The sequence below is a fragment of the Ixodes scapularis genome, unplaced genomic scaffold, assembly GCF_016920785.2.
Source record: "Ixodes scapularis isolate PalLabHiFi unplaced genomic scaffold, ASM1692078v2 PGA_scaffold3__209_contigs__length_174095766, whole genome shotgun sequence".
In the NCBI taxonomy this organism is placed as follows: domain Eukaryota; kingdom Metazoa; phylum Arthropoda; class Arachnida; order Ixodida; family Ixodidae; genus Ixodes; species Ixodes scapularis.
In genome coordinates, this window is record NW_024609868.1 from 17,385,943 (window position 1) to 17,411,528 (window position 25,586).

At 42.9% G+C, this 25,586-nt stretch overlaps 1 protein-coding gene across 1 annotated transcript in view; it reads right to left on the minus strand.

Annotated features, from left to right (window-relative positions):
* Positions 1-25,586, minus strand: part of LOC120836552 (Down syndrome cell adhesion molecule homolog) — a 120,227-nt gene that overhangs the window by 67,226 nt on the left and 27,415 nt on the right. The window contains exon 4 of the mRNA XM_042292585.1: positions 12,320-12,613. Coding sequence (XP_042148519.1) covers positions 12,320-12,613 — 294 coding nt within the window. The remainder of the gene's footprint in view (positions 1-12,319; positions 12,614-25,586) is intronic.

The following is a 25,586-nucleotide window of genomic DNA, read 5'->3' on the forward strand; positions in this document are numbered from 1 at the left end:
AAAATAAACCATGTAACTAAATCAGTTGCGTATTTGGTCGTTAAAGTAACGACAAAAATAACTCGCTACTTTTGAGGTAAAGTAACACGTTCCTCTTGAGAATCTGTAACGAGTAATGGTTTTTAGTTACTTTTTTGGGTAACCTGTACATGTCTGCTTTAGTGGTGGTTGTGCCTTAACTTCCGGCCAAACATTCGCGTGATCACGCAGGTGGGCACTTTGATTAAACAAAAATTAAACGGACCCTACAATCCTATTTAAGCGTCTACCTTTTTTGCAGTTTCTACGTCTCTTGTGGTTCGGGCAACCGAGCGGGCACGAAGAGAGTAACTAAATATCAGCGTGTCATATTTTAACCGGACGACGTGGAAGCCTCCTCCACCTACGGGGGCGCCCCGTGGTGCCCAACGCGCGCGGCATGTGACGACATCGTGACGTTGTCGGTCCTGACCAGTTCCTGCCTTACGACTGGTCAGAGCCGCTAAAAGCTTTTTTTTTAGTCGAAATACAGAGTGTAAGTGGCGCGAACCGTTTAAATTATGTATGAAAGTAGATTTTGTTCAGCATTTTAGATCAAAAATAAACAAATGCAGTTCATAAAGTACGGAAACAAAAAACGACCCTTCGACATACCCGCCACCAAGCGGTGTAAAAAGCGGCGCCCCGTGGTGCCCAACGCGCGCGGCATGTGACGACATCGTGACGTTGTCGGTCCTGGCCAGTTCCTGCCTTACGACTGGTCAGAGCCGCTAAAAGCTTTTTTTTTAGTCGAAATACAGAGTGTAAGTGGCGCGAACCGTTTAAATTATGTATGAAAGTAGATTTTGTTCAGCATTTTAGATCAAAAATAAACAAATGCAGTTCATAAAGTACGGAAACAAAAAACGACCCTTCGACATACCCGCCACCAAGCGGTGTAAAAAGCGGCGCATACTAGAAAGGTGTAGTGGGATCAGGCGCCGACGCGCGCCGCGCACTGCTGTGCAGTGGCGAGCGTAGAAGGGTCCCGGATGTGCGCGGTGGCGCTGCGGTCGTATGGGCTGGAGGATCCGATCGGTTCCGAACGTTCCGAAGGCCTTCGGCGAGCAGGTTTGGCTTGCGGTTTGGTCGTTTGGCGGTTTGGGAGCGCAAAGTGGCTCCCGTTCTGAACTGATCTTTACCCTGTGTTTGCTGTCGTTTGTGGCCAATGAAGAATCATGCCGACTTAATGTTACTACGTTCAGTGCGCTCAGGTTCGGTGGAAATAAAAAAAAAAAAAAAAAAAAAACAGTCAAAACGTCATTGCAGGGCCCCTTTAAGAAACTGGGAGCACAAAGCATCCACCACAAAGTTAACTAGAAAAAAAAACGTATCTTGATATCCCCTATGATACGTCATCATCAAAAAAAAAAAAAAAAAGGAACTACCGCATCTTAAGTTAGACAAAAAGTGAATGAAAACGATTACACAAGAGTTACACTGTTGACGGGGTTTTTGTGTTTTGCGGATTTTGAAGGCGAAACTGTAATTTCAGTGTAGGCGATAATTAAATTGGACCTGGCTAGTTACAATACATCAATGAAGTTTGCGTGTTACTGCTTTAGCGAGAGCTTTTGATTAATAATGTTTGCCTTTTTCTCGCGTGCAGAAATGAAGTATCTCGACGTATAATGTGCACTTGTCAATCATCGCTTCTAGTTTCATATTGAAAGTGGAATCTTCAGGCGCAGCATGTGAGCTAGGTATGGTTAATTATTCGATGTATAATATTGTGATCGCGGAAATATTTTTTCTTAAATTTCTACACACGCAGTTTATATGGGAATCAATTTCACTGAATTTTTACAAAAAACAAACAAACAAATAAACTGCGTTCTTAATACGACAGTCTATTATGCTCACACACCACTAGCACGCACAAACGCAAATGTAGGCTGTCAACGCCATCGCGTTTACTTATAACCCAACAGACAGCCAGCACTCTGGGCCAGACGCCATTCTTATACGAATTTTGTCATGGACGTCGCATTTAACCAGAAACGTATCGTATGTTCTTTCCCAACGCCACCAAAAACAAAAAGTTATATGCCTCGCAAAAAAAAAAAGAAACACAAAAAAAACATCAACGACAGCAACGACAGCAACAAAACCTTGGCGTGCATCGGGAACAGAACCTGGTTACGAGCTAAGCCTAACCTGCCTAACCCGCAAGCTAAAATGAGCCCAAGCCAAGCCAAGCCAAGGCAGGTCGAAGCCCGAGCCAGGTAAAGCGAACACGTGGCCCTCTTTATGCGTCGCTTGGCCCCCTCTGCTGAAACGACGAACGGCGGGGGGTTGCCGATCCTCTCGGGAGGTAGACGACGCCGAGGGTCGCGCGCTAGAGTGCCTTCAACAACGCGAGCTCACGGCACGAACCCCCTTTCCCCAACTCCGCGAGGCATGGCCGGGTCATTAGCTAAGCCTAACGGTCGAGGAGCGAGCCCTGGAGCGCGGACGCGTTCTACCAAAAATCCCCTTCCCCATTTGCCGAGTTTTCCCGGCAGCAACGGCAGAACGCGTCCCCAAACGAAGCCACGGAGAAGGCTCTTGTCCCTAAAGGGGAACAAGGAAAAAAGAGCTCGCTCTCTGAGAGCCTGTTTTTTGAGAAGTGTCTTCCACTTTTGGGCGGCCCAGGCGTAGCCATGTCGTTTCGCGGCAGTTCCCGACAAAATAAAGAGACGAGAAAAAGTCCCTCGGCGACTTGCATGTTCGCTAACGTAAGCGCTCTCAGCGCGTCCCCCGCGCGCGCGCCTGTGCTCCGTGGTTTTGAGCGCCTGCCCACCTGCCTGCCTGCTTGCACGGTCGCCTGCACGCGCACGTTTACTCGCCCGGTTGTTCGCCCGAGCGCGTGCTCTTATCTTTCGTACGGCGGGGGAAAAAGGGCGGGCGCGCGCAGCAGGGAGCTGCAAGCGACGCCGTGTCATCGTCTCCATTTTGCCGAAATGCTCCCCAGTCCCCTGTCGACACATCGCTGGAATTAGGGACAAAAATGAGCACCAGTGCGTAAACACGGCGGAACTTTCTCCCTTTCTGCCTCTAAATGAAGCAAGCACAATGGATCAACGCGATGTTGTTTATATTTAACCATTTCCTATTTTTTGCAGTACTTTTTGAGGAGGCTCTACGTAATGACTCTTGGGGTTTATTTAAATTTTAAAAGTTTGAAATAATTTTACATCAGATGACGCGATATAGCCACCTGGGTATCCTGCTGGTACCCTGCGGGAATATGATGACGACAGAGAGCAGGAAAAAGGGTTTCCGACCCAACGTATTGCGAGACTCTTCGCAAATACTCTTTATGGACCAGCAGAATGGATAATTTACGAGTTGGTACGCATTCATCTTGAAACCGCGCGACTATATAGAAACGGACGAAGAGAGAGACAGCGTTCGTGTTGCCCAGTTTCTCTCTTCGCCCGTATCTGGTCCGTATCAAGATGAACTCTTCATGGAAAAGGAAAGTAAGCTCGCCATTAAATAGATGTGTCTGCTCCGTTAGAGAACCGATCCATCTAAATCTCGCGCTCGTCCCATGTGGAAGGATAGAACGTGCAGATCAACGAGTCAGCAAAAAGCACGTGACAAGGTATGTAGGTTGCAAGTTAGGGGAGGTATACAGAATCCATCCGTCTTGTGGGAGGGTATACGTGCACGGCGATCGGGGCGATGCGCGAGCGAAAAACGGAGGAAACACGCCCTGTCGATACGACCAGCCCCTTCCGGGAATCTCGCAGCAAACTGTAGTAGATGTGAATGTGTACCCTATTTTGACAACACCGTTATCTTAACAAGAAAGCTGAAACAACCCTACCGAAAATTCCGGTATAACTTTTCGCTATCCGGATTATGGAACCGGAAATCTATCTGGATTCTCTCTGGACTCTATCTGGAATTTAGGTTTTCCGAAATTATTCCTTTGTCTGCAATCTGGATTTCGGGTATCCAGTAACAAATTTCCGGTTCCATATTCCGGATAGGGACAGTTATACCGGATTTTTCGGTAGGGAAGATAACAGAAGCGTTTATATATACATATACATATATATATATATATATATATATATATATATGAGTGTGACAAAGGCGCACGTGTCTGTAGCCTCTCAATAAACTTGTTTTATTATGAGCTGTAATAGTTGCGATTGTTCAGGCCTTAAAAAGAAAGTGATAAGCTATTGAACAGTAAAGGTGGGATCATATGTCACGTTGTTATCGGAGTACGTGCGTCTTTTCGGAAAATTAAGTCAGTTGAAAGAAGTGGTTTGTGCATTACGTCCTTCTTTTAATAGTCTTTCGTGTTTTCTAGCGCATGATAAATAGAGGGGATACAAGTATCACACAGAGTGTAAGCACTACACTGTGCCGCAGGGTTTGAGAAAAAATTTGTGGTTCACTAGTGACTTATAGCCAAAAGAAAAAAACTCGTATTTTTCGCTTACAATGTGCGAAGAAACGAAAGCTATAGCTACAGCAGGGCCGCACAACGCAGGTGGAATGGTGCCATCAGGTACCTGTAGACGAGGGTGCGACGTGATTAATTCCTATTGTCGTCGTGGTTAGCGTTCTGGATGCTGCTGACAACCAGCACCAGTGATCCGTGAAGTGGGTAAGCGCGGTGGAAGTTTCCGAATCCGTCCAACATTACGCGTAGCAACTGGATACTGCCAAAGCGAAATTTCGCATAACGCGAGTAATGTTTGAAAACAAGTCTTTCAAGCAGACGACACAGAAGACTTCGTTTTCGTCGCGTCGTTACTAACCGGTTGCCGGGACGGCCGACTGCATTCCCTGGCCTCGCGCCAGTTTTTCTATAACGGCGACGACAGGAGACGAGGTCAAAATTTCTGCAAAATGTCGCCTGTACAGCTATCGCTTAAAAATGAAAAAAATACCTTACGGCGTTAATTTTCACCAAACACACATAACGCCGACCCGATAAACATTCATGTCGCAGCGCTTTCGGAAAAAGTTTGATTTGGATGAAACACGGCGTGCAAGCTCATCTGCTCGTTGCACACATCTTGCGTTTGTTTACCCCCAATTGCGCCCACCGTGCCTTTGTTTCCCTCCGAACTCAACCAATGAAGGGCCCTCGATTGTCGTGCGACTGCCTTCGTTCTGATGCGCCAAAGACGCATTTTTGAAGCACTCGCTTGCCATATGCACGACCCGGAGATAAGTAAGGCGCACCGTTGATTCTGGGCAATGTTAGGCCTACAGCTCAGCTTGAGCGAGCAGGATTCATATCAACATGGCCCACCTTCGAGTTTGCGGAGAAGTATCCAGGCCTCCCTGCTGACTCCAATCAGAAAGCATCACTTTTGGAGAATTCATGCTACAGCGTATGCAATTCGGTCAGAAAGTTCCGTAGGTGACCCCGCATCTTCGTGGTTGCAGATTAATAAGAACCGCCTTTGCCCCCAAACAGGCATCCACGTCTCCCTACTTGTCCAGACTGAAGAACTCACCGTTGTCCCTGAGCATCGTCTAAACGTGGATGGCTATGGCACCTTTCAGAATGAGAACGGCAAGGATGTCCTTCAGTTGTCCCGCCTCCTGCGTGAGCCGCCTGCCATCGACAAAACTTCGGTGTCTTGTGAGCCTCGAGCAAACGCGAGCAGCCAATGTACAGCAGAAGGGTAGGAGTATGACAGAAGGCGAGGAGTACGACAGAAGACAAGGAGTACGACAGAAGGCATGGGGTACGACAGAAGGGAAAGAGTATGACAGAAGACAAGGAATACGACAGAAGGCATGGGGTACGACGGAAGGGAAAGAGTACGACAGAAGACAAGGAGTACGACAGAAGGCATGGGGTACGACAGAAAAGAAGGAGTACGATAGAAGACGAGGTGTACGACAGAAGGCATATGGTACGACAGAAGGGAAGGAGTACGACAGAAGGCATGGGGTACGACAGAAGGCAAGGAGTACGACAGAAGACAAGGAGTAGGACAGAAGGCATGGGGTACGACAGAAGGCATGGGGTACGACAGAAGGCATGGGGTACGACAGAAGACAAGGAGTACGACAGAAGGCATGGGGTACGAAAGAAGGCAAGGAGTGCGTGCTTGAGGCTGGGCGTCTGAAAGAGACGCCTCGTCGTTCTCACTCTGTAAGTGACTGGTACTATAGAAGGGTATGTAGTTGGGCTAGTCGCTGATTCGTTGTATAGGATAGACGCGCTCAAAAAACGAGGGTCAAGTTACAGGTCGACGAACACCAGAGAGCGCTACTGTCAGCTGAAGTTTAATAATAGAAACAAAAACCATATACACCGTGATATCAAAAAAGACATGTGACATGGGCAAAGTGCTTCGTGAATTTGTATTTTATCACACTGATGCTTACCGCTCAGACGATTTTAACTATGCCACTTCAAACCTAAACAAGGTTATCAATGGGGCACTGACAGGCGCAACCTTACCGTAATGCGCTAATAAAAAAGTTTGATTTTTTTACAAATTTTTGTTCTTTTTTCGGGTAAAGATGATCCTCTTTTCAAAATCTGGGACACAGTCACACCATTTTTGGTGTACCGCAAGATTACCCCAAAGTGACGACCTTACTGAAAGAGCATTCTTTCTGGGTTAATCATTTATGCAGCGACCCGATTGGCCTATGCAAAACCTATGCCAAGGACCGGAATGATTTGTCCACCGCCGCTGTGCTCTGCCGTAAAAAATTGGGAGCCGTGGGCAACCCGGTGTTCCCCATGACTTCCCAATTTTCCTTTCTCCCGCTGCTGCACATGGCACGAGCCACCTGGCTCCACGAGACCTAATTCCGGCGGAGGGTTGACATATTCCCCAAATGACACGCAAATTGAGAAGGTCACGGGGCCAGGGGTGCGCCGGGAATAAAGATCCCGAGGGGACAACAAGGACGAGGCAAAGGAGGTCCCTTAGCGAAAAGTCGTTCAAAATCAGTACACTCGAAGTGTACTGAAGTATACTAAAAGTATACTTTCAGTGCGGTCTTTGTACTGATTGTATACTTTAAGTGTACTTAAAGTATACTTCCAGTAAAAATGGCGGTGGACTGAAAGTATACTCGTCCGTACAAAACTAGTACATGTAGTGGAATCGTACTGCCCGCGGTAAAAAGTAGTTCAAAATCAGTATACAGAAAGTGCACTTAAGTATACTAAAGGTCTACTTTCAGTGCTTGCAGTCGGTGTACTCAAATTATAATAACGGGTATATATATATATATATAGTGCGATTTTTAACATCAACACACTAAAAACCCGATAGATAGGCCGATGCCGTTTTCACAGAATATTTGTGGGGCTCGGTGGACATTAGATGAGTAAATAAACGTCATATACGTTGTCTAATTAGCTTTTGTAATTGACAGTGTAATTGACCATGTTGAATTTTAAATTTTAAAGGGGCTATGAATAAACTCTAGCCCAACTGAAACAATTTGCGAAAAGGTGACGTGTTTTGGGTTATTCATAGCTAAAACTCTGCCTTTCGTCGCCTGATTAAAAACAGCGCCCTGGACAGAGCGCAGGATGGTATTCTTACGTATTCCCTTCAGTCGAACCGTTGGAAATATGATGCTGGAGCATCCACCAAAGGCACGCTTTCAAAAGAGTGCAACTTCGTTCATGCTGAATGCGACAGCACTTTATGAGGGTTGTAACTTCACTAGAAAATTAAATAATGCATAGAACTCCAGTATGAGAAGTTCTCGCTAACACAAACAAACATGCCATCACCGATATGCCATGTCAAAACCGCTAATTTCACTCTCCACTTTGCCCGCCCCTGCCGCGCGTGGTTCTTGAATAGAGAGAAAAAGTGCGAAATTTGATAAATAAATATCTTAAAGCCCCTTGCTGTTTCGTGAATAGTTTTGATTGTGTTAGGCTGCAATAACGACTGCCTCTAAAACAGCAATAATAAAAAAAAGTAAATTTACGGATTTTAATTACTTAAAAAGATGTTGCCACGGTTATTCACCCATGTAATGTCCGCCGAGTCGCACGACACACATGAAGAGTGCATCAACATGACATGAGCCCCCTATTTTTCTAAAACCAGTTGATTAAAAAATATCACCGGGTATAGCTGACATAATGTGACAAAGGGATGCTTCATTTCTCATTTCACTGCAGACCACGTGGTCCAAAAGTTCCCCGGAGAAACGACCGGCACAGTCAGAGCATACTTACGTTGCAAATGCAACATGGACTTACGCCTAAAGAAAAGCACAAATAGAAAAATTAGCTACATTGTACGCCACGGAAAGTAGCGTTATCTAACTTGTCAATAATTATTTTAGCTAGTCATTTCTACTATATTTATCAATTGAAAAGTCTACTTTTATTGCAAAGATAGCTTTTATTTTCCCTGAGCTGTATTTGTTACCTTTATTGAAGAATAAAAGTTTACTATAAAAAAAACTGTTAGCACTATTCGGAAGCTGGGCGATCGAGGGCAATCGCACCAAGTGTTTGATGCTGCTGATGAAAAAGCATGCACATGACTTTGTTTTCAAAGTGCACCGCCACTTGCGTGCTGCCTCATAGGCTAGTAGACAAATTACGTTTGTAGGATAATCCGGTGTTTTTGTAATGCAGGTCTCAGCGTACTATACGCTGTATCAGATATCTGCATCCACAGCAATCAAAAAAACAGGAGGCAAAAAAAATCACGGCTAATAATAGGGGCATAAGATCCTCCACCTTGCATGGTCGCATGCAGCGCAAATCAACTTCCGAACCGCGTAAGCGAAGTGATGCTATGAATGGAAGCTCGCTCTGAAATTGGCTGGAGAAATCGGCGCCTTTATGTAACAACCTCAAGCTTTCACCGAAAGTGTTTCATGGTGTAGATTTATCTTGCAAAACTCTAAGACATCTCAATTCACGTGAAAAGAGATTGACAATTGCAACAACGAACAACACCGTCGATCGAGATTTCCACACTGTAAAAAATCGACGTAAATTTAACGTGTCTTTCCCTCGTCAAAAAAGACGGGCACGCTAACTGTTTCAAAACACGAGGTTGCCCTCATTATTTATGTGCCGCGAGAGCTGATCCTTCCAGAAAAGCCGAAATACTAGCGGTGCAAGCATGCGCTGATGATTCAAAATAGCCTTGGCGACAAGGGAGAAATTGCTTGAGATAGTTTCGGTTTTACACTGAAAAAGAAAACCGAAAGTTTAGATAAAACCTAAGATAGACTAAACGTTTTGTTAATATTTTACGAATATAATAAAGTGACATTATTATTATTAATATATTGATTTGCTTAATTTTGTCTTAAAAAAAAAAAGAACAAAAAGAAGAAACTTTTGAAAACTGCGCAAGACCATCGCTATTGCAATCAGCTTCCGTTCGGCCGCCGTTGGAGTTCCGGTGGTTCCGGGGAGTTCGAGCATCGCTTCCTTTTTACGTTTTAGCCGTTTTTGCGGATATTTTAGATATCTTACTTACGAATACCGTGTTCAATAATAGCAAGCGATTACTGAGAGCTGTGAGACACAGCGTCGCAAGTGGCGGACAGTCATGGCCGACTGGTGCAAGCGAAGGTGAGGAAGTTACTTTTGTTTCTGCGAAGTGCGCCGCTGTTTCAAACTTTGTCTTGTACCGTGTGCTTGCTAAGCTATGCTTGACTCTCACTATGCTATACCCGGTTTTATTTCGTTATTTGAAAAGAGCGTATCTTCAAAATTTATGGCTCTCTCCGCAGAGTGAGAAAGATTCGCGTGCGGCGGAACCGAGGGCCAGCCGAAGGCCTGTCCTGGGCGCCGTCCCTACGACGGTCGCCCGACGACGCTTTTGCGGAGCGTTCAAGTACAGTCTGACGGCAGTTCAAGCAATCACAGGTCATGCTAGTTCTGAGGTGTGGTTCCAACAGTCTCTCGTCAGCGATTTGTTTCATAAAGCGGGAGCGTGAAAAACGTTACAAGAGCGAGCAGCATGATTTCTTGCCCGTGCTGATGCCTGTGCCGTAGAGACGGACGATCTCTTTGCGTATGCCGAAGCGGCAAGCTTTCCAAGTTTGCGATTTTGTGTTGTGAATAAAGTGAGTTTGGATGTCACGTTTTTTAGTGGCGGCGAAAGCCGCTACAAAAGGCAGAGCAGTTAGAAAAAGCAAAAGCATGAAAAAAATGTTAAAAGGACCTGAATATTCGATGGAGTTGAAAGATTACCAACGTACCAACTCGCCCAGTTATTCTTCGTCAAAGAATAATAGCCAATACTAATAAATTAAATAAATTCCAACTTTTAATTGGTTAGAAATCTATAATTGATGCAGTACAGCCCTACCCTGCTCTAGTGCTTTTATGATATCAGATAATGTGTAAATATATAGGATAGTTCATAGCAACCATTTATGTCCGACCCATTATATTGAATCTTTCTCTAAAAGCTCGAAGTTAAATAAAAAAGTACTTATCATAAATTAAGCCGCACCACTGAATGTGTAATAGCGTATGACTTGTATGTGTGTTCACAGCAAAAGAAAAGGAGACATTAAGAAAATGCCAATCATTTTCTTTACTCTGTGTTAGAGCTTCTTTCAGGTATCAGGTTTTCAGAAACGATATTGTCCGATTTTCCTCGCCCTTTTGTCAGGATGAAGTTGTTACTATCTTGCCTTCCTCGCATAGTGGTCCTTTGAGCGAATTTTGTGATGTTATATCATAGAGTGGCATAGGGTAATTTTCTCTTCTCTTTTTACGCAGGATGTAATGGCATACCATCATCACTAACGAGAGTGTACAGTGAGGCATGCTCGGAAACTTGAATAAAGTGATAAGTAGGATTTCAATTTCAGTCTTATCAATTACGCGAAGAACACTGATCATAATGTTTGTATGCTACACATACATACTTTCAGTTGAAGAAAGCAGTGCACCTCTTCTTTATGGCTTTTCTCACACAGTTTCAGAAGACGCCGGCACGTCATTCTCACGAGGAATAGAGCTGCCAAAGATTTCCTCGTTAATTTCCTGACTCATTTTTAAGAGTGCATCTCCCGATGGTGGCGCCTCTGCATTATCATCATCAATTGAGTTGTCAACGGCGTTTCTTAACATTTCACGAGAATGGAGCCGTATGAGATGAAATTTCACAGGTTGGAATACAGCCGTTCAAAGAAACACCTTTGAAAAGTCAGCTTTTTAAATGCAGGCGCCGATTTTTCTGGTCAATTTGAGACCGTTTTTTTCCATTCAGAACGTTCGACATACACGGCGTCCTAGATAACTTGCACCATACTTAAAAAAACACCGGATGGCTCTGCAGGAGTGAAATCAACTGTCGTTAGCAAGTGTCTTGAGAAAGTGCACAGATTTCTTTAATGCGCCTGGTTATGCAAATGACTAAGCTTAATGAGCTAACCTTTCAAATATTCTTTTAAGGGCCAAGATATCAATTGTAAAGTTGCAGGGCGCATTGAGAAACACCCAATTAAAGTGTTTGAAACATAATACGTTTTCGTGCTTTTTTCCGGCCTTCAAAAAACGTATATTCGCGGCGCGATCGCACGCCGTGATTGGTGAAGCGAGTTGTCACGGGGTATTTTTTTGTATTTCGCGGGCGTTTTTTTGAAGGCTAGGGAAAAGGAGCATGCAAAGTGCATCTTGTTGAAAATGGTTTAATTGGGTGTTTCTTAATGCGCTCTACAACTTTCCATTTCACACCTCGGCTTTTAAACAAATATTTCAAAAGTTATCTTCTTAGTGTTAATTAAATAAATAGCGCACTAAAACAATTTCGTGCACTTTCGCAAGAGACTTTCTAACAGTGTACAGATGGTTTCACTCCCGCAGAACGCTCCGTTTTTGTTTTTTTAAAGTTTGGTGCAAGTTATCTGAGACACTCCGCATATATGTACTAATAGTGTACATTTAGTACACTAAAAGCATACATGTAGTGTACTAAACGTGCACTTATAGTATGCTAAAAGTACACTCGAGGTGCACTTATGGTATACTACATATGTACTTGGGGTGTACTAAAGGTGTACTATTTTGTTTCATAAAAGTGTGAAACTAGTACGATTTCAGTACATACCCTAAGTTCACTATTAGTATACTTTCAGTATACTGATTTTGAACGACTTTTCGCTAAGGGTTCCGTGGCTTGTCAAACAGCAGAGCGATCTGCAGCGCAACAGGTGCCTGCCACATACACCTCCGTTACTGTGATACCACGGCCGGCGACAGCATGACACCTCTATGACATCATTAGACGGACGTCGAGAGGCCACTTTTTTGGACACGGTAAACGCAGCAGCCGGAGACGCGTCGAGGCACCATACAGCATAAACGTACCGTTGACCCTGAGCATGGCCGAGTACGTGGTGGTCGCCGCCTGGTTCTTGACGACGCAGGTGTAGTTCCCCGAGTGCTCCAGTTGGAGTGAGTCCGCCGAGAGCATGGAGTAGTCCCTCTGGTTCTGGACGCTGAGGCCCGCCTGGACCCCCGCGGTCGGGTCGACGGGGACGCCGTCTTTGAGCCAGGTGAAGAGGAAGGGCGCGTCGCCCCGGACCACGGTACAGAAGACCTTGATGCGCATGCCCACTTGCATGTCCTGCCGGAACTCGTAGTGGGAGATCACGGGTGGTTCTGTGGAGGGTGAGCAAGAGCACGGCGTCAGGGCACACTTGGTCGACATCCAGCCGCCAACTTGGCGCGAACCGTCCCCATTCACTGGGAGGCGAAACGTTTATTGATTTTTTTTAATGCTTTGTTAAGTTGGTGTCTTTATTTTAATCACGACGTCTCCCGGCTTTTGGAGTATTTTTGCCTATTTAGATTTTCATCGCGTGGTCTTGAGCCTACGTTCGAGGCTTCGTCTTTAAACCACCAGGCGCTGTGAATACCTGACGCGCTCGAGGAGGCTGGTGAGTGAACCTGCCGCCACAGCATTCTGTTCTAGCCGCTAGGTGCCATCGATTTCGCTGGGGTTGTCAATATCGCCAAATAGCCCAAGTGAGGCGTAAGTAGAGCGTAGACTTGCCGGTTTTTAACCGGAGAAACGCCGATAAACATCTGTCCCGTGTCAAAAAGATTGATCGGTTCATACTGAAACGTACGGAAAAACGCCTGTCGGGGTCAAAAATATAAATTCGGTTCAAACAGGTAGATTTTTTTATGAAACCCTCCCCTCTTAGACTATTGTTCTTAGTTTTTAATGAGTTTTTTTTTAGATAATTACCGTTTTATTGCCAGTCTGAAGCAGATCACCGAAATGCATTGATATTTTAGAAATAAACAAAAACCACAAGATATTGCACAAAGAAAGAAAGAATGAAACATTTAAGGGGACGAACACAAACATACACCATTCTTTTAGGAAGAATGAATAAATAAAAAATAAAGAATGACAAAAAAACATGTATGTGTTCTTCAATATTAAATGTTTTATTATTTATTCATTTATTTGTGTGCTGTCTACAACGCGCTCCTCCGTATCTACTTTACAACAGAAAATATTCATCTAATTTCCTTATAGATAAATAGAGGAAAATGTACGGTCTAGCCGTAAATTAGCCATGGCTCTTAGAACGACACTCATGCCATGTGCCATTTTTGGCCTTATCTATGTCTTTTTTTTTCTCCTTTACTTATCTCAAAAATTGAAGAGCCAACTTTGAAACCAATGCTCAGATTAGGAGGAATCGATGTGAACGTATTGTGAATGGGCTATTTTAGCTCGAAAGAGTGAAACAAACACGAAGGACAAAAACAGACAGCCACTATTTTTTTCTTGGAAACAAGGTTTAATGTGTTCGTTGTTCGCATGTTTCTAAATAAAAGAGTGAGCTCGTCTTTCCTTGTCCTTCATGTTTCTTATTCGTTTAAACTGAAATAACAGGTTAGCATATTTGTTATTTTCTTTGTGAATCCAACAACAAAGACAAATTTGGCGATGCTCTCATAGCCGATAACGTCCAACATCCAAAATAATTTTAATATGAGTTTGATTTCCAAACACTGATTGAACATTAAACACAAAACCTCCGGGGGTCCATATCGCCCGGAGGTTTTGCCTTAAGTCAGTTTTGGGCCTTGCCGGTTTCGTCGACCCTTTTCCGGTAAACCAAAGCAACCAACTAATATTCGTATCGATTGAAGGAACCTTCGTAGAAAAATACTTTGATTAGTTTTAAGACTTTTGAAAGATATGAGGTGACCCTCTTGACGACTAGATAACAGAAACACGTATCACATATAAGATCAATGTGGACTTTGCGTTATACACGTCTAGAACCAGAGGGCTACGCAATCATCCGCGGTTATACAGATCCGTATTCTCTTCCCGGTGCTTCTCTCTTTCTCTCGATCCCCTTCAATTACCTGATGTCATATCGACATCGCCGCAACTAAAGCACCCTAATCATAAAGCGACCCCAAAAGAAAAAAAAAAAGACAAACATTGTGGGGTTCTTAAACAAGAACCTGAAGACAAAAAAAAAAACAAAAAAAACAAAGCAATAATATACATTTGACCTCGTTTAAACGATCCAAATAATAAAAAAAAAGAAATATAACAATATCGGCGAGTAAAAGCAATTCGCTAGATGTAAAAAAAAAAAAAAAAAGTCATGAAGGATTTTTGTAGCGACCAACGAGGTAGCGAGCTTTGCACGGAACTCAAGTAAGACGTTCGACGAAAGGAATCAAGAGGTAGGTAAGAAATAATAATAATAAAAAAAGAAGTTACAAAAAGACAAAAAAGAAAATTTAAGTAGCAAGAGAATGAAAAAAAAAGAGAGAGGGAAGGGGAAACAGAGAAAGAGGGGGGAAAAGGGGAGTGGTTCCGTGCGCAGGGCTCAGTTGAGAAGAATGGCGCGATGGAAAAGAGTAGCGACGGCGGCGCATTGAGCTCAGTTGGTGCATGTCAGCCGGGATAATTTTGGGGCGACGGCACGTCGAGATGAGCCATTTAATTTCGACAGACACGAAAAATTAGGGGGAAAAAAAGGAATAAGATGGCATGTCACGGCAACAACCAAAAAAGCAAGATAAGCACCGAAGGCGAGGGGGGAAAGAAAAAAGAAAGGGGAGAGATAGACTCTCTAGCGCTGTACAACGCGTGGAGCGCCAACGCGTTCGCGCGGAATCTTTGGTATAGAGAGAACGTGGAGTCAAAGAGAAATTCGAAGAACATGACTGTTCTGGGGAATGTAAAAAAAAAAGAGAGAGAGAGCGAGAAAGAGAGAAGAATTCTGGAGAAAAAAAACGATAATAAAGAGGAATGAAAAGAATTACTTCTTGTTCTTTTCTTCGTTTGCTTTTCCGTGGAACGCATATTATCTTTCAAGAAACCGCCGGCGCTCGCGCGCGCGCGAGCTAGTTATCGGTTGGAATTGAGACGAAGACAAAAGAAATTTACGTACTGATATAAGAAGAACAGAAAACGGTCTTCTCGTAGCGCAGGCTTCGCGTCTCTGTTTTCGTTTTATTCGAGGGAAAGAGATCGAGAGAGGAATCAAGCAAGGAACTACCCTAAGGACGTTCGATAAATCAAAGCCAAAAAAGCTGGAGAAGTCGAAAATAAACAAAGGAATCGAAATAAAATTGAGATAGATATTCGGAGTAAACGCGCGTCTCCCGCGGAGAAGATAAATTCGTGCATCACGAGACAAAGGATGACCAACTCAATTGAATTTCACTCCCGAGCCGCTCGAGGGAAGGAGGGAGGAGGGGGGGGGGGGGGTTCGAAATGAAGCTTCTTCCTTCTAAATGTACTTAGAGCGCCGCTTCACTTAAGTGTTTATGGAGAGGCGACTCCCTTGAGACATCGAAACCACGACCTTTCGCAAATGACGTTTTCTATCGAGGAGCTTCGCTCGCCTTTGCAAATGATCACGTCTAGTAACCGTTCAGAAGAGAGCACTGTTCGTTGGGGTTGTGTGCAGTTGATTGCATTTTATCATTTTTACTTTTTTTTAGAAATAGAGAAAGAGAGAGAGGAAGAGAAAGAAAGAATGATAGATTAAGGATGAAGTGGATTCGTTTTGTACGAGCATTTTAGTAACTGTCATGAAATGTGTGATCAACCAGCACGACCGTCTTGTTATCATACAATAAAAGATCAAAATAAGCCAATAAGATCAATAAGAAATTGACCGAGAAGTGACGAGACGCCACTGTAGTCATCCACACCCTTTCGCTTCGTAGTTGTCAGTGACTGCGCCGAATGACTCCACCTCAAAGTGGCTTGCATATCGCGACAGTGTCGTAGTTAAATTATGCGAAAAATGTAGGGTAAAAACTAGTTTTTTCTTGTTTTTTTCTTTTTAGGTGAGAACAATGAACTGAGTAAAGAATACACTTCATAGCCAACCGGGCTGTTGACGACGCAACAGCGAATAAAAAAATGAGATATTTTGAGTAAACTGTTGGCACGAATGTACCTCGGAATGCACTTTCGTCCTGTGAGGTCACGTTGCGCATATGCCCAGTCTCCAACAATTTAAAAGACCCCTTCTACGAGTTGGTTTCTGGAGGCTGGATTCGTTTTTACCTTGCACGCATTGCTTGGGATGAAAAAACAAACGAACCTTTGAACGAACTAAAGTGCTTGTGGTGAAAGCGTGTTTAGCACCATCTAATAAACTACCCCGGCGAATGGGTCTTTCATAGTGTAAAAAACCATACTCATACAAATTTGAGAGATAAGATTTGGAGTAATTTGAAGCCTACCTCGAAACTTTAAGTTAGGCTTCAAGGTAGGCTGTGAGTCTAGGCAACAACATACAACTATCGTATTTCGTGAAGCAACGTGGATGATTGTACTAAACCGCTACATATTCCTAATAACACGCGATGCTTTTTGTCAAAATCTGGCGCGCAACAAACTTATATACAATGTATCTAGATATTCTTATCTTATTTTTTTTTTAATTTGTATCCTAGTAAGCGACTTGAACGTCCATAAATGTACGATAAACTGTCGTGCTCAAAGCACTAGGGTCAAGCTGGCGTTCGCCTGGCGTTCCACTAGATGGTAGTTACATATAACGCAAAATAGCGCGCAAGCGGTTGCCCGAAACGAGGAGAGAATCATAACAGACTGGTGGATGGGAGCCTGTTAGTTTTGAAAGCAGAAACGCCGAAGCGGCATACATGAATTGGGCCTCTCCGATGTACACCGGCGTGCTCGGAGAAGCGGCTGATGCGGGGGAGCATCTCGGATAGCCCGACTCCGGGGCGAATTTCCTGGGCAATGCAGCCAAAGGTACGGGCACGCGTGCCCTCTCATTTTCAGCGCACTCTCCGGTTCTTCGGAAACTCAAAGAAAAAAAAATGACCGCATCTCCACGTGGTGATTGATGTTGATTGAGGCAAAGCTCTGGTGGCGCTGATGATACCGATTTAGTTCATAGGTCGTGCTGATGGTGCTGATTTTTTTATTTAAAATTTTATTGCTCATAGGTAGTGCTTAGTTCCGGGTTGCGCTTCGACATCATTAGCCGAGGCATGCTAAGTTTAACGGGATTATATACGCATTTGACCGCAGCGCCCTCTCCTGTATAGACTTTGAGCGGCTACATGCAACCTTTCATCCATGACATCCCCAGCTCTTGAGTTACTACCACATCTCAGAGCCCCCTACTCGTCCCGCAGTCGTGGCCGAGTGGTTAAGGCGATGAACTAGAAATCCATTGGGGTCTCCCCGCACACGTTCGAATCCTGTCGACTGCGCAAACGTTTTTTTCTTTTTTTAAGAAGACAAATGGGATGGCAATCGATGTGAGCACGGACGCCGGACAAGGCTAAACCCTAAGGAGCTTCGCCCCTAAAATTGTTCCTGGACATTGGTGGGCTCAAAACTCTAGTGTCCGCCCTTGCTATATGTACTCTAAATATGTTTTCGTACGTTAAAGAAAAAAAGTAAATTAGGTGCTTACTGCAACATTCGCGCATACTCGGCATTTTACGGTAGTTAAGAAATTGAAGCAGCGCTGAAACGGTCGGAGGAAAGTAGGCTACAGACAGAGAACTCCGCGCCTATAAAGTTCGCCTACGTATCCCTCGTTTTCTTAGCATTGTTTTGATTCAACGTCTATGTGAAACTTGCCTTTGAAGACACTTTTTCTACTTGACAATAAGCACTCAGTTTTCTACTAGTATATACCCCGCACTTCTTTGTTTTCTCCGGTTCTTAGTTCTCCAGCTTCTCTCCGACCGATTCAGCCGACGGCACACTTCCACACTCCAGTAAACGCGCTTTGAAACAGACTTCGCGAGCTCACTCCTTCTCAAAGTGCATCTTCCCATTTCTACCCCTTTCCTTTTTTCTTTTTTGTCCGCGAGAGGTAAAGAGGGAGAGTCATTTTTGAGGAGGCTAACAAACACGTCTCTCCCGCAAAAAAAAAAAGGGAAGATTAGGGAGGCGACAACCAAAAATCCCGACGAAAAAAAGAAACAACCTTTTCCAACGAGACTTCTATCTCCCTACTAAAACACACTACCCCCAGCAGGGAGGCAGCAAATCGCTTGTGCAACCGTCCACACTAAAAAAAAATAAAATAAAGTGGCGTTAGGCCTATTTCTTTCTCGAGGATGTTTGTCGCCCCGTGCACACAAAACATTCCTCTTTTTCCTCGTAATCCCCCCCCCCCCCCCCCCCCCTCATCCAAGCATGCACTCGTTGCGCCTTGTTTTATTTCTTTTTTATGCGAGCGACAACGACAAAACGTGCGGAAAGAATTGCACGAACCACAGCCAAAACACGGCTAATAGTAAAAAAAAAAAAAAAAAACATAAAAAGAGTGATCCCTAAAATTGAGCTGCTCGAGCCGTCTTCGGCGGGACGAGTAGCGTGAGCTGGAAGGACACCAGAATTGCACACAACCGATGTGCGACAAGAACCTTCCGATCGGGCAACTCCACCAAATGGCTCTCCTTCCCTTCGCATCCTCAGTCGCTAGAATATATAAAGTGCGGCGAGGAAAAAAACAAAAAACAAAAAACATTAGCGTACAAATAAAAGAGGGAAGCGTACATGCCCAAAAGAGCCGCGTGCATCCCTATTGAGCTCCTCTCTCTGTCTCTCCTTTCGGCAATTGCCTCCACTCCTCCGCCTCCTATCCCTTCGCATACCACTTCAAGCGGAAGTGCAGAAACTGTGTATAGGGTAGACTACGTTTAATGCGTATTCTCCGGGTAAAGTAACAAGTTGCTAAACGTGGTTTATTGATTATAATTTGTTTTTGACCATTGCGTGAAAACAATAATATAATCCAGAAACTGCAGTCACAATTTCTTTTTTTTTTTTTAAACAGGTGTAGCATTCTTTGCGTGGCGTTTTAATTATTCAGAAATAACATTGCCGCGTGCGTGACGGAGAAAGGATGCCTCTCCGTACATCTAGGGAATTCGTGTTTATTCTTACCCTGAGTGTAAAAAATAAGGAGGCCAGAGAGACCTTGCCTTATAGTCAGTCTCGCCCTAGCTAACTCCCGATCTTTCTAGGTCGATTGTTCGAGACACCAAGCGTATTAGGTAAGCCGAGCGCGTTCTTGCAAACTCACCGAGGCTGTCGCGACGAAGACTCACTCTTTTCTTCAGCGCTCACTCTGCGCGTTTTTTCCGACTCCGAAGCCCGCGATACCCTGTATACCCCTTTTTTGTTGTTCGTTTATTTGAGGCGCAAGTTTTCCCCATGTCAACGTTTATTTCAGTTTCTTATTCATCGTCTCTTCGGCTTCCTTCGTGACAATATGACCCCTATCGTGTTTGGAGTCTAGATGGCGCTGTACTATCATTTATCGTTTCGCCGAGTCAGTCGGGTATTACGAAAAAGGAGACGCGTCTAGTGACTTTCTCCACGGTGGCATCTCCGAACCCACGTCTATTCGTTCAGCCTCGGCCACGCACTTAATGCATCTTATAGAGAAGCTGTCTGCCGAGATGTTTGAAGCACACGTATGTACGAAGCAGACGGGCTTCGAATATGCTTGATTCGAGGTTCGCAGACGTTTCTGTATGTATGGAGCGAACTGCATGTATGACGTTTGAGCGACGTGACTCCGGCTTTAGGTTCTCTGGGCAGTCTGATTGGTCGACTCCCATCATTGTCAGGTGCTCCAGTTTGTCCCTAGGGGTAAACTTTACCCGTGGTGTGGCGAAAAAGTTTCCAGACCGGGTACTCTAAGGGCCGTGACGATACTAAAACGACATGTTGATGGTAACTGAATTAAACTGACAAAACCAGGGTTATATAGAATACTTGTCATTAATATTCAGATTAGTAAGAAAAAATGCGTCATAATTTGCGAGGATAACTGCTTGGTATGTCGAGGACCCAGAGGAAAAACATAAACGCCATGTTGGTTGAAAGGGAGGAAATAACTGATATAGTTTTGTTCATCGCCATATTTTCCGTACATGTCATTCGCCTGACGCACGTCCGTGTCATGCGCATAAAGGCGCGTTCACACACTTGCATCTTTCTAAGATCAAGTGCCCTGGAACCTCTTAAAATCGCTTACGACGAAAGGACACACTGGCGCCATCTATAGGGTAGCAGTGGAAACTTGGCTGTCCCGTATTTTTCCTATTTCTATCGCGCATTATCCTTTCTTTCTTCGCTCGAAAAACTTTTGTCAACGTTAAACACGAGCCTTTCTCATACTTATTATACACATTTCACCTCGGAAATCCCGCAAAAACCTTCGCTCTTGTGAAATGCAGTTCCAGTGTCAAAGCCTAGATGGCGCCAGCGTGCCAGGTGTATTCTCGTCCTAAATAAATTTCAGAGGTTTCAACAGTGCTCGTCTCTCTCGGTCGTACTCGGTTGCAAGAGTGTGAACGAGCCTTTATGTACAACTGTTATCTTATACGCTTCCAAACCTACTTTTTTTTTCTTACCTTCAAAAAATATTGACCCTATTAAGTCATCGAGAAAAGATATTCAAGAATTTTTGTCAAGGGTGGTTTTCTAGTAGTACTTTCCAGAGCATTGAGATGTATAATACTCCGTGTTTTCTGTGGATATATCTAAATGTATAGTTATATGACATTTTCTGTGTATGTATCCTCTCAATGTATCTATGGTATGTATCATGTATTGCATAAATGCATAGTTACATAGAACTCTCAATGTATGTATCATGTTGCTGCGAAAAACGTAAATATTGCCGCCTGATTGCTTTTTGAATGTCACTTAGTTCTTGATTATTTTTTCTTGTGCCACTGCTGTTTGTGTGAGAGGGGGGCCGGGGACTCGTCAAGCTGCATGATGCAGCTTTTTTTCTCGGTCTCCCTCCATCATTTTTTTGATGGAAAAATAAACATTATTATTATTATTATCATTATTATTATTATAACTTGCTGTAAAAATACATTCGAACGTGCGCTGTCAATTGGAGATCTAGTCATGCTGTATGTTCAGGCAGCAAATATGGCGAACATTGGTGTATATAACTCCCGAAATCCACTATAAGTTATCTCGAAATCAACATTATATTATACTTCGATAAGCATTTTTGTTTGGTCATATGAGTATGTTATTGTGGTGCGTGACACACTAGCACGTTTACAGTAGTACAGACAGTACCAAGTTTTTAAGTTTGATTGGTTCAAAAATGCAGGTAAGTATTTAAACCCGACTCTCAACTTCTCTCGCCGGCGCATGCCACATTTAGTTTATTATATTCAATTCAATATTCAATTCAATGTTTATTTACCATTTTTTTACAATGGCGGGGGCTGGGAAAAAAAAGCTGCATGGACAGCTTGACGAGTTCCCAGCACTACAAAAATTTCAGCAGCAGCGGATATGCGAGTTCACACACAGGGTATACATATTAAAAGGAAGAGAGAAAAAAAAAGTTATACAATATTACCTAATGCAGGGAACAGTAAATTTAAAAACAAAAAAAAAAGCAACAAAGCAAGCACAATACAAATGCAACTCTAGTGTAACCATATCACTCGCAACACAAAAATTAAGACCGCAATTCTGTGGGTGAAAGGGTAGTTATGTCTATGTGCTTTAGGGTTAGCATATTTAGCAACTTCGGGAGAGTTATTTTGATTCTCTGAAGACCATAGTTAGAGCGGGAGTTTTCAATGAACCAGGGTTCAGAACTACGAGTTCGATAATTTGAGTTTTTTTCCCTCAGTGGCGCTAGAGAAATGAAACAGTCTCTATTTTACTGCATTCTATTTTATATTTCATGCATAACTTAAAGTTGTAGAGTGTGAAGATTTTCATGACATTCAGATTGCGAAAAAGGGGTTCTGTGTGAAAGTCATAGCCGACATTGCAAATTATTCTTAGAGCTTTTTTTTTTGCAAGAGATGTATTTTTGAAGGTTCAGTCCTGTGGTCGTCCTCCAAATCAAATGACAGTAGTTTAAATGGGAACAAAATAATGATTGGTACAGAAGTAGTTTAACACTGAATGGAAGAATATAAGAATGCCGATACATTAAACCTACCACGTGATTTAGTTTTGATGTGATGAGGTCAACGTAAGCGTCCCAAAACAGATGTTTGGAAAACTACACCCCTAGTGTTTTAAATGATCTAACAACCTCAATCGGTGAAGAGTACATTTTGATATTGGTCGGAATTTCAGCAAATTTGTTTTTTGGTTTAAAGCAAAGAGCCTTTGTCTTAGCTGTGTTGATTTTTAGCAAGTTTGCGTTTGCCCAAGATTCTAGCTCTGCTAATACGTTATTCGCAATATTCGCTATTTCATGCTCAGTCCGAGCAGATACAAAGACACTGGTGTTGTCAGCATAGATACAATATTTTGCCTGTTTGTTTATATTGACTAAATCATTGATTTAGTCAATATAAACAAGAACGGTCCTAAAATGCTTCCTTGAGGCACACCTGAAGTTAAATTCTTTACATCTGACGAATAACCGTTAACATGGACGTACTGCTTCCGATGGCACAAGTAGCTTTTTAGTAATGTTAAAGCCTGTCCTCTGATACCATATGTCTCGAGCTTTTGAAAGAGTAGTTTATGGTTTAGGTAATCGAATGGTTTTGTAAAATCTACATAAACACAGAGGACAATATTTTTCTTTTTAAAGTTGTCCAGTATAAACTCTTTTTGGTCGAGTAAAGCTAACTTCGTGAAACGATTTTTTCGGAACACATATTGTGATGCTGTTAAAATGTTATATTTTTCTGAAAAGCTTACAAGACGATCGTGCAGAATGCTTTCAAGACCGTTTGAAAATACTAAAAGTATAGAAATCGGTCTATAGTTTCCGAGCTCGTTTTTGTTGCCTTTTTTATATAAAACGGTTACTTTAGCAATCTGCATCCTCGGTGGGAAAATTGCAGTTTCTATACAAAGGTTCCAGATATGAACTAGGTAAGGGCTAATTACTTCAATAACATGCTTAACTGGCCTGATTTGAATTCCTTCATTATCCCAGCTGCTGCTGTTGTTTGCTTTAAGAAATGCGAATATTACTTCGGCCTGGGTAACCGGATTAAGGTAGACTGTGCTTTCTTTTTTATTTGGAATGTATCTATAGATATTGGTGTCGTGGCGATTATCCACTAAGTTAACAAAAAAATTGTTGAAAGCATTTGCAAGAGTTCGACCAGACAACTTTATTCCGTTTACATAGAGTTTCTCTATGGCGTTAGTCGAACGCTGTGGATTTAGTACCGAATTAAGCTTTCTCCACATTATATCTGTACGGTCAGTCCCCGTATTAAATAAATTAAAGTAATAGCGGTTTCTAGCATTCCTAATCTCTTCATTCAGATTGTTTCTATATGATTTAAAAATTCTTAGCTTATCTTTACAAATTTTTTTATAAAGGAAATTTTTTATTCTAAATTTTCCAAGCAACTCTGCAGCCATCCAAGGTTTTCGATATTTTTTGTTGCGTCTAATAGATTTGTAAGAAAAATATTTTTCGTAAAGTGGTCTAAATTTATCGATGAATATATCAAAAGCTTTCTCTGGGCTGGTTCCTTTGGTTATTTCACTCCAGTCAGTGAATTGTTTAACTCAGCATGAAATCTGTCTAAGCGATCGCTCGTTATAAGCTAAAACCCAGCTCCCTTTTGCGGTGCTTGTTTTGACACGCATTTATGAATGCATATAAATGTGGCAAGGTGATCACTGATATCACAAATGACTAAACCAGATTTTACGACAGATAAATCAAAGTTTGTTATAAATAGGTCTATTAATGATTCAGACCTCTCAGTGTTTCGTGTTGGTGTATTAATTACATTTGAATAACCATTTGCTTGAATTAAAAGTTCCAGTTGTCTTTTCGAAGAACTTTCAGTTAACATGATGATATTAAAATCCCCGCCCAAAATGGTACTATACCTATTCGTTCTTATAAACTCAAAAAGTCCCTCCAGAAATTAAAAAAAAAAATCAGGATATTACCGTCGGGTGGGCGGTAAACAACAGAGACAATATCTTTGTTAACCCTCAATGACACTACCTCGTAGTCATCTGTTACGGTTGAAAAGTCACTGGGTAATTCACAGACAGCTCCCCTGGTTGCCAAGATTGCAACGCCGCCACTGCGTTTAGCAGTACGGCTTAAAAAATATATGCGATATAAAGATAGCCGAAGAACTTCACTTTCATCAGAGTACCACGTCTCAGTGAGTATTATAATGTTAAAAGAAACATTCAACTGATCGAAAAACACTTCAAGGTCAGAAGATTTGTTGCGTGCAGATTGCGCGTTAAGATGAATACATTTTAAAGACTCATCCCGATCATCATCAATGTGACGTGATAATTCACGTGGCAGAAAAAAACATGCGATCTGCCATTTTAGGATAACAACATAAGAAACGCCGCGTTTTATAAGTGGTCTAGTTTACCCCAATCCTCTGTAGGTCGTCTTCGTCCTTCACAACGAAAGCTCTGTCACCCGTTTTTTTTTTGCGGACAAAAATGCTTCCACTTACGTAAGCATATTGTTTGTCACTTGCTCAATCTTTTGCTGTTTGAAGCAGAGCTCTGTTGTGCCTCGTCAGGTTCTCAAGAATGAATGGGCCAGATCGATCTTTGCTCAATTTTTTTTTGGCGTGCAGCCAGGCATCTCGTGTGCTCTGCTTCGTCAAACGAACGATAATGCCAGGCACCTTATCTGACTTTCTGGGTAAACTGTGTACTGCAGTGATATCAGTTTCAACGAGTGGCGCGAGTTCTAACTTTGCTGCTATTTCATTTAATTTCTGAAGCAAGTTTTCATTCTCGCTTTTGGCAATTCTGTGAAGTTCCAGATATAATTTTCTGCTTCTCCATTCGAGACCGTTCATTTCACGTTTCAGTTGTTTTATTTCGCTTTTCTGATTATGATTCTCGATCGTTTCCATACGTTGTTTAGCGTTTTTTTTAGTTCATCATCGTGTCGGCTCACTTTTTTGAGCAAGTCATCATAGTCGTCTGATAGGTGTTTGACAGTTTTCTCGATATTATCGAGCGTCTCTTTTATCGGCATGAGCGAGTCTAGTTTCGTGTTCATACTCGCAAGCAGGCTCGCCATGTCGACCTCAGATTTTTGCTTTCGACCTTTGGACGTCTGGGATTTTTGCGGTTTACACGCGGAGCATAGCCATGCCTGTTTAAAAC